We start from the raw sequence: 14,181 nt of genomic DNA, 5'->3' as shown, positions 1-14,181 counted from the left end.
GTGGTGGTATTTAATCTTTTTGACTTTGGAGGTCACACCTGTTTCTAGTCAACTTCGATTTTACTGAGAGGAAATGTAACTTGCAAACATTAGTTGCATTACAGGTGACATTAGTTAATGGATTAATCGTCATGAACTAACGTTTACGTAATGTATATGTTTAACATTTAATTTTGTATAAATGAACATTAAACTGTAATAATTATTACAGTGGAAAACAAGCAATGGCTTATGCCAACACACAAACACACACACACACACACACAAAGACAAATTTATTTAATATTAGTCTAGATTAATAAATGCTTAAACATTTGTATTATACAATGAATTAACTAAAGTTAACAAACTGAAATTTTGAATTACTAACTGAAGCAAAGTATGCGGTATTAATCCTTTAAAACAAAACTTATGAATTTAATATTAGCTAGATTAATGAATGCTTTAAAGGGATTGTTACCTGCACGTTATCCTAGTTAACTATAACTAGTTCAAAGTTCAGTCCACACATTTTAAAATGAACTAGTTCAGTTCATAGTTCATACTTCTTCAAAAAATGAACTAGTTGCGTGTTTGTTTGTTTTTTCTTGCCACGGTCCATATACAACCACAGACAACAATTATTTTATCGACGGGCAAAGTTTGCACAGAAATGTAAGATTTTTCCCTGACCGACCTAGTCATAAAATCCGTTTAAATGATCATACAACGTCTCCTCGCTCGCTGCTTTGTCGATGGAGGCCGCGGTGCGACACTGGTGGCTGGTGTTGCCAGATTGGGTGTTTTTTCGCTACATATTAAGGCCTGTTTACGTGTGTTTTAGCTGGAAGGCTCTATAGAAATCTGGCACCCTACTGTACGAAATTAAACTGAGAGCGTGTGTTCAGAGACACCAGAATGAACGCGTTCACAGTAACGTCCATCAGGCAGTAATACAGTACGTTCAGTTCACGTTCGCCCAAAATATGAACGCGTTCAGGCACAACACTGACGTAATCTAATGAATTAACCAATGCTGAACTTCACAGTAAAATGTTAACAGCTATTCAGGCAAAGATGTCAAAATGTATTGCAGCAGAAAGAAGCATAGGAAGAAGACAAAATAAGTCACAAGACATGGTTCAATGAAGTTGTAAAGATAAAAGTCAACCAACTACTCAGCAAAAAAACCACTAGGGATTCTTGCTGAAAGCAATTCTTTACACAGCCGCGCTTCCGATGACAATTCATTAGTTCTTCATAACTCATTCCATCTTTGTTGTACTGAATCCATTGAAAACCTTAAGACATTTAGCACTGTTGGCTTGTGTCTACATGCTAAACTACTCCCCTCTCTGAAAGGCCTTAAACCAGTTTCATCCATTTTAAAACGAACACTACCAATCTTGGGTCGTGCCGAGCTGGATTAAAGGCAACAGGAATAAAAGTGCTCAAAAGAGGCTAAATAAACAGTTGCCTTTCTCATGATGCTTATGCACCATGTAATGATGAGTCAGGGCAAGTGTTGAGTGTTGTGAAAGTGTGCATGCATAATTCACCCACCCCTGTCTCTTACACAGTCTGTCCGTCAACACACGGAGTGCCTCTGCTGTTCGGCTGCCACATTTAAAGGCCTCTGAAGTCGCCTCTAGACAGAGGCACGAAGGGGAAGGGTGTGCCTTAGTATGTGTGTCTGTGTATAAATCCTGCATCAGAGCTGTCTCTGCCTGCACATTAGGGCAGATGTCTGTCAGCAGAGTTCATTTGCTTAAACAAACTGCCGTGGCACTCTACATGTGGCCCCCATTCATTAGCGTGGCACTTGAAACCCTGCGTGTTTTGACACACTGTGTCTCAGAGCTTCCAATATTTACACAACCACAGACCACCTACATTCTAGCGAGGCACACAAATGCGCTAACAGGCGTGCATACACACTTCTAAAGCATTCAATTTTCACTTAGGTTTCCTTCACTCATTTACAAGCTCTGAGAGAGGAGGAGCCGGGCATTCTCTCACAGCCAGGAGATATTTTTTTTTTCACACAAAACTTTACAAACAGATCTAGCATCCATCATTCTGGGGGCTGGCAGCCGGATTTAACAGTAGACGATTGATTGGTTTCTCTGATGAAATCGCTATCGACTTGTTAAGAACATGCTTACTGTTTACTTATGGTGCTCTGGCACATTGCATATGTCAAATAAAAACCCTGTGTAAAAGTCATGCAAGTGAATTAAACTTATTACTTATGCTTTATATGCAGACATCATATGGAGAGACTCTGGCAATGAAATTATTATTATTACATAACACTTTACATTACTTAATGCATCCGGTGTGATGACCTAAGATTTTTTAAAGCACTTATTAATCTAGTTTAAGGTTATTTTATAAATAAATTAGTGTTCTTTGTTAATAATACATAATGTACTGTATATTGAAACCCCTTGAAATGTTAAAAATGTATTCATGTATTCAAATTAACATGAACCAGGATTAAAAAATGATGTAACAAAATACTGTTCATTGCTATATCACATTAATTTTGGCATTAAGTAATGCTAACGTATAGAACCTAATTGTACAGTGTTAATATTATTATCAAGTACCCGTAGTAATTATTAGTACTGAAAATGACATGCATTCCATCCAACCCCACATAAAATATATAAAACTAAATAATGCAATAATAATGAATAAAGCAGTATAACAATCAAGATATTTCTTATTGTAAATCACCCCTCCAACAACAGGTGTTTTTTTGTATTTTTTGTAGAATAAATGCAGGTAACCTTATTTTACCTCTAGATGTGGAAAAGTCATGTATGTGTATAACTTATTACTTATGCCTCATAGTTTCCTAATTTTAGACTGAAATGTATTAAAAATTCCACTGGCATCCAAATGTATTGGTAATCTCTGTATCAGATTAGTCAAAATATTTAACAAAAAAGATAGGGGCAATATGTAGATATGGGAGTTCAAATAAGGCAGAAGCCTGTGAAAGTCACATATGTATAAAGCTATTTGGCAGTTAAACTAGAAATTCTCTGAAAGGTTGTGTTTTGTTGTGTGCTTGTCTTACTGTACTCCAGAACCATACAGAACAGTACACTGCAACTTACCCTGAAAAATGCCTGATAAACATGATCAACATGTACACACACAGTGGAGTATGAGGGAAGGAACAGGGGCCTAAATTAAGTTTATGACCTGCATCGATATCACACAAAACAGCTTGTCTGCAGCATTTAGACAACAGCAAATCACTTACAGCATGGAACATCTACAGTACCAACAAGGCATTAAGTCACTGATTTACCTTTAAACTCAGCAAGTAAATCACATATTGTCCCTTAACATTTTTTGGTGGGGTACACTCTAAAAATGCTGGGTTGTTTTAACCTAAATTTGGGACAAATATGGACAAACCCAAACGTTGGGTTAAAAAATAACCCAATGGCTGGGTTTGTCCATATTTGACCCAAAGTTGGGTTAAAACACCCCAGCACTTTTTAGAGTGTAGGAGACAGACCTTCAAGAGCCTGGTTATTTAGCACCCTGGGCAGGAAAGAGTGCTCTCTCCTCCAATAGGAGCCAGCGCGGGCTCTTATAGCATGGCATGAAGACCGCCAAGGCTCATAGCTCAGGTAATCCCCGCTATGAACAGCACCGAGGAGACATTTTTCCCAGAATAGTGAACTTCACAAGCTTTCCACCTAGCCTACAGCGAAATCAAAAACACATGGTGGAATCAGACAACTTTACAGGCACCTACATCACAAATCAAGGGGAATGTGAGGTAATATATGAGCAGTCTAGCAATACCACAGCAAAATAGGACAATGAGAGGCTGTTATCCATTGTCTGGCTGATTTGCTGTTGTTTGTGGCTCTTTACCAGACAGTGCTTTTACATGAATCATGCTGAAAGAATTACATTTTTTACATTTAGTTATTTATCCAAAGCGACTTACAACTGAGGACTAAACCAAGCGAGTCATTGTGAAGAGGCACAACTTTTTAAAATAAGTCTCTGTTCAATCTAAGCAACGGTCTGTCTGCCTATAGGGAATCAGTTCCAAAGAGGTTTAAAACACAGTGACTACAGAAGAAAAAGTACATATAAAGTCTAGAAACATGCTACATTTACAAAACTCTCTTAGGCCCCATTTACACCTAGCATTAAGATGCGAAACATACGAGAGCAGTAGCAGAGCAGTATCGTTTCTGTTTGATAGCCACAAGAACTCGCTGAACATGGTGGGTGTGTGACTCACTAGGGTCTTCAGCCGACAAAGTTTAAATTCCGTCTAGCTAGTGCGCTTCCCATAATTTACACAAGAAGTCATTAGGCGAAGAGTTGGCGGTCAATTGTGGCTATTCGAATGCATTCGACCACATGAGCATTTGCAATCTTTTTGAATGCGTTTTTGACTACCTCTGGAAGTGGTCGAAAGTGGACAAGCTCAAAAAGTTTTAGATGCCATTTACACCTGTATTTAGCATCGTGCATCGTCCACGTCCATCTTAATACCAGTTGTAAACAGGCCATTAGATCCAGATACCCACACTCCCCCACCTCCAGAAGAAGGCTGCTTGGTTCAATATAAGGTCCATCTCTATTAAAAAAAGTCAATTTTATTGATTCCATGATGTGTTTCAACAGCAATGTTTAACTGTATTAATTAAACAACTCATGATTACTCTCTCATAATTAGGAAATCAATTTCTACCTAATGGAAATGACAATAGGGAGTTACCAAATCAGTCCCAAGTCTTTGATTGATTAAACTAATGGCCACTCCAGCACTAAAAAAACTACATGAAAGAGACATTCATTAGTCGACAAACCTTCAGATACATTTATGTAACTAGAACTATGTACATGAATATGGGAATAAGCAGCATTAGAAATGTGCACTGGAAAAAATGATTTGCCTATAAAAAAAGATATGAACCACAAAACAAAAATAATAATAATAATAATAAAATACACAACAGAGCAAAATGTATCTGGTTGGCAACAAAGGAATACAAACTACTTTTGATATTAAGACTATAACACATCAGGTTAAACTCAAGTCACCTATCTGACAAGTGGCCTCTATGATTTAACAGATTACAGAAAAAGAAAAAAAAAAAACTTTTAAAGGCTTTAAGTAAACAACAGAGGATGAACCATAACAAAGATTGTCTATACTCAGATTAGTCTACTTATCAAACTGTTAATTCAGATTAAGCGTTTAATTCTGAATAAACCTCTGAAAGAAATCCGGGTTTATTGTTCAAGGGGCTCCAAAACTATAACCCAAGCCAAGATTTGACAGCTGTGTCTGCAGACAGATTGAGGGGGAGATGTTTAGGAACTAAGATGATCAAAGCCGGCCAACAGCGCCTTCAGACTTCAAGATTACATGTTGGAAACAACACATGTAATGAAAAATCTTAAAGAAATGGTTTTATAACTTGCACCCATTCTTAAAACAACATTTATAGTAATATTAACTGGTATAGTTTTAAAAACCAAAGACGTGAGGCATGTTAGACCTTGATGTTAATGTGTTCCTTAATACCTTTGTCTGCTCATGAGCCAATTATTAATCAGAGATTATAGGTCTAAACCTCTAACAGAGCCTCTACAGCCCATAAGGGTTTTTATTCTGAATCTGGGCTGTAAAAACTGGCATCCAAGCCAGCACAAGATGCTGACATGACAGACAGATTAACCAAAATGAGGATTAGCTATCCATTACATTATAGATTGCTCCTCACCTAACTAGTCGCATCCCCCTTAAAAAAAAAGAAAAGAAAAAAAAAGATTAATCAAGACTGGTGCAGACTGTTGCTGCAGCAACAAACATTCAGTGACTAGGCAGGCAACCGCCTGTCTACAAGCCACTGCTAGTTAAAGGCACATTATGTAAGAATTTCGTTTTTGTCAAACGGCGACCTCTAGAATCGCTTTGGAATACTTGTATTTAACGTTACTGTCATAAATACCACTCAAGCAGAGCGTCTCTGCCATTAACTGGTCTCTGCACTCACAGCCTGAAACCCATTTGAAGCTGTTATATTAAGGTACAAATCTTGCATAGTGTGTTTTTTTTTTTTTTTTTTTGCATTAAATAAGAGATCTAACACTAGACCAATAAAGAACTCAAACAGAACTTGCGGATCGATGCATTTATTTACGGGTTGAGCAGAGAGGCTCATTCTCTTTTCCTTTTCCTAGTCTCTTCCGGCCGCGTTTTCTTTGCTTTTTCCATCGAATATCACGTCTGAAATGCACTCAAGTGTCTTCGTGCTTCATGTTGTGGTTGATGTGTGTGACGTTGTTTTTCCAGCAGCGTCCCTCCTCAAACTTGACTTCAAGGATGATTCGCCCTACTATGAGTTTGTTTACCACCGAAATTAGTTTGAAGCTGTTATCTTAAGGTGCAGTTCTTGCATAGTGTGCCTTTAAAGCACCCAAACCCAAACCACAAGTTATAACATCACCCCACCCTCCGTCCCTAACAATGCTTTCACAGCTTCCTTTGCTGTGCAATGCTTGGGTACACGCTGCCTCAAATACAGCACAAACCCTTTGAAGTCATGTCCAGTTCATTGTGTTTACCTTTTCATATCCAAGACTACTGCTCATATTAAAGAACAAAACAAGGTGGGAGTCAAAGATGGATGATCATGGGGGGGAAAAACAAATCTTGTACAGATAATCTGTCAAAGTGAATTCTGTATTGAAGGCACTGTAACATACAAAAACATATGCATAAATTAAAATATACTTAGTTAATGTTTAAAACAAATTTTTAAAGCCAAAAACCAAAATTTTTAAATTTTTAAAATGTACAACATTAAAATAAGCTTAGTCATTTTGCAAATAAAGGAAGCAATGTTTTCTTTTGTTTCATCCAAAAAGCAGTGAAGTGAAAAGCTCTGCTCTGAATGATCACATTTTATACTCTGTGAAGCGTGATAATTTCCTCTCATGAGACAAAATGATCCAGTTTAATTACAAATATAACGTTAACCTCCGTAATGGGGTCAAGGTCTGTCAACCTTCCTTCTCCACATTAAAAAACACCAAACAACGCCATGTGTGCTTAAGCTCCCTACAGGCTGTGAATAATGGCCAATTATTTAATGTGCCCTCAACGTCCTCGGCCATTATTAACTAAAGTTTGAACGCCGTTGAGAGGTAACGGCTGAGGCTAACACCTTTGAGAGCTGTCAAGCTCTGCTCTAAGGCAAAGACAAAAGGCCAAGAAGAAGAAAAAAATATGGGCCAACGGTATCAGAAAAGCAATGATTACAGTGCCAGCAGTAGATGAAACCTCCATTATACATCAGTGGGAGATGCGATTTACATGGTGGGATGGTGGCCGTGAGAATGATGGGATGTCACCTCTGGGGAGTGTGTCTGCCCCATGCTACAGTGTATGTGGCCCAGATGGAGGTCAGGCCAGAAGGGTGGAAGATTTGTCAAGTTGAGCAGGGGACAGGAGGGTAACGAAAGCCCACTGCAGCATAAGTTCAAAGCAGGTGGTGGGCTGTGTTGTAAATGGCTCCAGGACATATTCCACACGTGCAACAACTTTTCCTTACATTAAAACAAGCAAAACTAGCAGTGTGTTTTTAAAGTGTAACAAAATTAGCATCAACAGCACAAGGTGACACTTTTTACAATTTATTTTAAGTAAATATATATTTAAAAATAGCGCTGTACGTGGATATTGGTAGAAATTAGCTTTTTTTTAATTATCTGCATCATTATCTGCTATTTTGACATTTAGATTTCCTTTTCTTTTACCTAATGCTCACTTAAAAACACAAATAATTTAATAACACTGTTAAATGTTTATTTTAAGCAAATCCCAAGATGAATATTCGTTTTCATACAGTACTTCAAAGTTAGCATTTAAAGTGATTCTTTTTATTGTTTAAATATAGTATAGACAAAATAATATAGAAGAATTTATATGTAATTGTCAATAAACATAGTTCTTAGTGACTCTTACACTTATCAAATTGTATTAGAATTTAATAAAACTGTTTAATAAAACTAATATATTTTACAATGTAATTTATTTTTGTGATGCAAAGCTGAATTTTCAGCATCATTACTCCAGTCTTTCCTTCAGAAATTATTCTAATAGCCTATACTGATTTGGTGCTCTAAATTTTGTTTTATCATCACTGCAGAAAAAGGTTGTGCTGCTTAAATATTCCACAAACATCTGAATGATTGAAAAAATAAAAATAAAAGTGTTTTGACACTTAAATATTGTCCTGATTTAATGGGTCATCTGAGTCCGGACACACCATACACATTAAAAATTAATGACTACTAACTGCAACTTTGTGGATCAATAAACTTATGTTCATGGTGCAGATAGCCTATTAACAACAACACCAATAAGCCCTTGTATGATGTTGATCAATATTTCACAGGATATTAATTAATTTACTCAATTATTGGACATCTCTAATAGAAAAACACAATGAAGTTATAATGACATTTTAAGGTACTTTTCCATGGCTTCCTTTTTGTGTCTAAGTACCTGTCTGGATCTGGTAAGAACCAGACAGGCTCAAGGACTTCCAATCAATAAGGATTTTTTTTCCCAGTTTGAAGAATTCCATCCATATGGTGTCATACAAGAGTCCGGTGGACATTTATACATGTACAGGGTTGACAAAAACATGAAAAACAGAGAAAAGGACTGTGCATTCGTCTATGATCTTTCAGCTTAAATAACCACACAAATAAGTGCTAGCATGTTGTTCTAATATTGACTGGGTGTCGGCAAATCAGTTGTAAGTTAATCTTTCAGAGAGCATGCCTGGTCAATTTTTTTCTTATGACACTGAGGATCTCATCACTAAGAATATAAATGGATTAATGAAGGAAAACCAAAATGATTTATTATTATATTGCAAAGCTTAATTACATGTGGCATAGAATTAGTGAATACTTTGATATTTTTACCAGGAAAGTAAGAGCAAATTATTTGACAGTCTGAAAGACCTTGCAGGGTCAAAATGCATCATTATGGCCCATCTACCTTTCAGTCAGGTAAATAGGACCGCACTTCTCTATTTAGGACAAAAAGGATAATAGTTCTTTACACAAGTAGCAGCATAGACCACACAACAATGGGACACTAAAGGTGTGTCCCACTTAGATGTGGTTATCTTAGAATAAAAATTAAAATAAAAAAATATTTACAATATGTAGACTACTTTTCAAAGGTAAGACTTCTTTCTTTTGCGTTTAAGAGGAATATATATATATATATATATATATATATATATATATATTCCATAATAATAAATAAATATATATACCATAATTTATATCTAATGAATAATAATTTGAATGAATAAATATATATACCATAATTTCCCTTACCTTGGTCAAAGGACTCCAGCTCATTCACAAAGACAGATGTACTGGATAACCGCTGAAAGAGAAAGGCTCCAGGTCACAAAAAGAAAATTCAACCACTGAGCATCAACTGCACAACACCAATATTTGGCTAACCTTTGTAGCTTCCTGTGCCATTTTTGGCTTCTTTGGCTGTCTGTTCTTCCTTAGATATGATCTCTGAACTCTGATACCTGTTCATAGAAACAACTCTAAATATTAAGAAATCAATTAGTACATAGAATTGAAAGACATATAAGCAGATTCTCCTACCAGTTTGGGTCTCGAAGTTGTCATTCTGCACCTCTACAGATGTAGGAGGCAAAGGTTTGACTGTTACACAAGTGCCAGCTTTATTAGTTCTTTTCTCCCTCTTTAACCTCTCTGCAGATGAGACCTCAGATGCCCCATGATGCCCCAAGGGTCTCTGTGTTGGGTGTCTGACTGAATCTCTTCGTTTGGCTCCGTGTAGTGGCACTGCAATGGCATTTGTTCTGACATGGGTGAATTGGTTGTGGAGGACTACACTTTGTACACCGCTACCATTTTCCTGTCCAAAACCGTCATCTTCCCTTAATTTCTGCAGGCTACCTCTATGTGTGTGCTTTGTCTCCATTCTATTCAGGATATGGCCTTTCGTTTTCTGGATTAGCTCTGGTTTGAGTGAGGTTGGAGGCATTGAACTAGTTTTGTGTGGATTTTGAGCTTGCCACTTCACTGCCACTCTCTCCCTGATCCTTGCGTCTGAACTTTGACCTGCTGAATTAAAGCACATGCAACTTCAGAATGAGCATTGAGAAAATCATAATGCCTAAACACAATAATGCTTAAAATAGTGGAAAAAGCTTTTTTTGCAGAGCAGCTCCGATTAAAATAAACATTCAAATGATTATGGACAGAGAAGGGCTGATTTAGGCTAATTAAATTCAATTTATTAGTTTAATAAAGGGCTAGCTGGGGCAGGGTCCAAATGTTTCACAGTCCTGCGCGGCTGCAGACAGCTTATTAGGACGTCTTGATCTACACACATTCTCACTCCTTAGCCTTTAGCATCCTTATTCAGATTGATACTAATGGGTCGGTCACAGCCCGCCATGCAATTACAATAACGAACTGGCTGCCTCCGCACAGGCCAGATGAAGAGGGATGAGCTTTAATAAAATTTCTTCTATGGCCCCCACATTAACGGTGTTGCTGCTTAAGCCCCTCTAACGAGACAAATCTTGTCAGGCTGATGGGGGTTAATTTGCCCCCACGTCCCCCAACTCCAATTCCTAACTGCACAAAGTCTCAGAAAAACAATTAAATTTAATATGTTCCTTGGAACGTAATGTGAGGGTTAACATATTCTAGAGTTCAATGTAAGTTTATCAGAGTAAGAGGAATATTCCAGCCAGTAACAACACCTTTCAAAAACATCATCCATAAATGCATTATTCTTCGGTTGCGAATGTATGTGGAACAAATACTTTAACCACATACAGCCCTACTTACGAATTCAAATAAGAAAACTTTTTCTAGCTCTAACAGACAGCCAGAATTATGATACTAATTTTATTAGAAATGTATGCTTGTCCAATTGGTCACTGTAAAATTTTCAACAATTTTTCTATTACATTTTAAAATTGATAAACAATAAATTTGTTTTGTGTGTGGAAAATGTTTTAACAAATATACAATATAAAATGTTTACTAAAAATAGCAAACATATTAACAATAATAATAACTTATTCATTGCTATTTGAGGTTGTGGAAACAGAAGGAGAGAAACATTAAGCAAAATAAACTAGTATTACTGCGAATAAACCAATATGATTACTATTAATATTAACAATAACATTTTTAATAACCACTATTAAACATATTTTACTGTAGAAATTGCTCCATTCATTGTTAATTGTGTGCATATGTGACAATTATTCTTCTGTTATCATTTCTTCAAGCTGTTCATGAGAGTGAGACAGAAAGAAGCAGCTTCCTGTGCCTGTTTACAGACTCGTTTGCCCATGGCGCCCCGGACACCCGGCAACTACAGAGCTGCCCCCATTTAGATCCAAAGTTCACAAAATTTTACTGGCCTGTAATTTCTTAGTAAAAATGTAGAACCTCCAAGCCGAGTGAAATCGGCCATGTTAACCCCTCCCTGCACCTCCTTCCAGTTTTTATCAGCCATAGCACAGTACATCTCATTAAAATCAACCCGGTCAAGACATCACGTCACAGAGTCGAGGATGCACTTGTCACTTATTTTTAATAATTCTTATAAAAGATACAATTCTTATAAAAGATATGCGATGGGGAACATATTAAAGACAAATCAGCGGCCATGGGTTTTGTTTTTGTGGTTCGGATAAAATACACATTATTGCACCAAATAAGTGTACAAAATAACACAAAGTTGAACATTATCAGTCATCAACTGTGATGATGCATGGTTGGCTGGTTGGGGGCACAATTTTAAAATAGTTGGTGAGTTTACCTGATGCTGCTGATGTGCTTGGCCTTTTCTGCCTAGATCTGGAGAGTCTACGTGACCGACTACTGTTGGCGTCATTTTGTGAGGCAGACACATTCTCAAAGTCTGCACTACAGTATGATTCTTTCTGCTCTACACAACCCTTTAATAATGTGTTGTCTGGGACAGTGGTGTTCACAATGTCTTTGGACAGTGTCCTCTTTCCCTGCTCTAAACCAAACAGATCGTCCAAAAGAATGCTGGCTGTGCTGCTAGCAGGATGGCTGACTTCTGCAGGAGATCTTTCCACCTCAGTAGACTCTTCCTTCTCTTCCCCGTCTCCTTCAAACAGCTCAGGGCTGTAGAAGATACTTTGTTCACCCTCTTCAGTGTAATCAAGGTCCATTCCACTGGTGTTCAGCTTCAACGTAGAGCTAGGGATCACAAAGAGCTGCTCAAGCTGAGGTTCAAATGAGCTGTCATTTAGGTCAGAAGCGCCATTTATTTGGTTCTTTGGTGTCACAGAAAGCGCAGGAATAAGTCCCTGCTGAACTTGCTTGTTGTTCACTGAATTTGCACCCTGCTCGATTTGAAAAATAGAAGTCTTGAATTGGCTACTGACTGGAGAGGAGGTGAATAGATGGTCTGTAGGCCATACTGTTCTGTGGACATTACGTTTTCTGCTAGGCAATGTGGTAGGTTCAGATGGATGCTGTTTACACTTTTGGTCACCTGCTGAAACAGACAGACACAAAAACATCAGTGACAATTATACACAACTCTTGGGTATACCTCAAAGCAACACTACTTTGGTTAAAACACTACAGCCAGCATTGTCCCACAGATTAAAATTGTTTGATGGCTAGCTTTGATTAAGTGGTGGAGCACAGGTTCTCTATGATAATTGTGTGGGGTTTAGTTTTGAGTCTTCATTATGGTTTGTGTGTCTGAATGAGTGGAGTCCATGATTTATTCTCAAGAGTATGCAAATATTCACGCTCAATCTACCACAAACAAAGGTCAAAGGGATTTCATTAAAAGCAACAGTCAAGACATCTGCTCATCCCAATGATGTTCAGTCAGTCAGGGGCCACAGAGTCTGACAGGGGCAATGAGGAGTGAAGAGCATGTACAGTACACACGCATACATGTCCTTACCACAGAAATGCACGATCACTTACCAGATGGTTTTACCTAAAAATACCCACAATGTTAAAGTAATAGGTGACCCAAACATAAATTAGGTCATTGTTTATTCACCCTTATGTCATTCTAAATACTTTCTTATAGATATATATATATATTTTTTTTTTGGTGGAAAACTAAAGGAGAAATGCTGAAGAATGTTTGCATCCACTAGCTTTAAAATGTTTTGGGTCAGTTTTTTTTTATTAAAATATGTTTGAAAGAAGTCTCTCACCCTCACTAAAGCTGATACAATTTTAAAATGATACCATTTTAAAATGTATGATGCATGTATAATATACACTCAACTAAATGATTATTAGGAACACCTGTTTAATTTCACAATCCAATTATCTAATCAACCAATCACATGGCAGTTGCTTCAATGCATTTAGGGGTGTGGTCCTGGTCAAGACAATCTCCTGAACTCCAAACTGAATGTCAGAATGGGACAGAAAGGTGATTTAAGCATTTTTGAGCGTGGCATGGTTGTTGCTGCCAGACGGGCCGGTCTAAGTATTTCACAGTCTACTCAGTTACTGGGATTTTCACGCACAACCATTTCTAGGGTTAACAAAGAATGGTGTGAAAAGGGAAAAACATCCAGTATGCAGCAGTCCTGTGGGCTAAAATGCCTTGTTGATGCTAGAGGTCAGAGAAGAATGTGCCGACTGATTTAAGCAGATAGAAGAGCAACTTTGATTCAAATAACCACTCGTTAAAACCGAGGTATGCAGCAAAGCATTTGTTAAGCCACAACACACACACCTTGAGGCGGATGGGCAACAACAGCAGAAGACCCCAATGGGTACCACTTATCTCCACTACAAATAGGGGTGGAAGGAAAAAAAAAAAAAAAAAAAAAAAAACGATCCATCGATGCATCGCGATTCTCTCTCCAACGATTCTGGATCGAATTTCAGAATCGATTCTGAGTTTAGTTTTTAACCAGATGTGCGATGACACTGAGTTTGCTTTAGAAACACGTATTCTGCTTGCTTTCAATTCCTCACATAGGCCTACACACACCACTGGAACCTTCCGTAAAATAATCTTTCATAAAGTTCGGAAAGATTGCAGCGAATTACGAGGACATTCACAGGCTTCATTGCACGCGCACTTTCTTTGAT

At 37.5% G+C, this 14,181-nt stretch overlaps 1 protein-coding gene across 5 annotated transcripts in view; it reads right to left on the bottom strand.

Moving 5' to 3' along the window:
* The window catches only part of brip1 (BRCA1 interacting DNA helicase 1), a 74,410-nt gene that overhangs the window by 29,987 nt on the left and 30,242 nt on the right, over positions 1-14,181 (bottom strand). For 3 of the 5 annotated variants that reach the window (XR_016146865.1, XR_016146866.1, XM_089121200.1), the window contains exons 18-21: positions 11,891-12,601; positions 9,685-10,170; positions 9,529-9,605; positions 9,397-9,448 (exon numbers count right to left, since the gene is read on the bottom strand). Coding sequence is in view for 2 of the 5 variants with exons in the window: in XM_089121200.1 (XP_088977326.1) it covers positions 9,397-9,448; positions 9,529-9,605; positions 9,685-10,170; positions 11,891-12,601 (1,326 nt within the window). In the remaining 3 variants the exon portion in view is untranslated. Of the gene's footprint in view, positions 1-9,396; positions 9,449-9,528; positions 9,606-9,684; positions 10,171-11,643; positions 12,602-14,181 lie in introns of those variants that run through there. The other 2 variants (XR_016146867.1, XM_089121201.1) reach the window with 2 other exon arrangements.

Source organism: Pimephales promelas, chromosome 16 (genome assembly GCF_988280905.1).
Source record: "Pimephales promelas chromosome 16, fPimPro1.hap1.1, whole genome shotgun sequence".
In the NCBI taxonomy this organism is placed as follows: Eukaryota; Metazoa; Chordata; class Actinopteri; order Cypriniformes; family Leuciscidae; genus Pimephales; species Pimephales promelas.
This window is presented reverse-complemented; position numbering and strand designations above follow the sequence as displayed.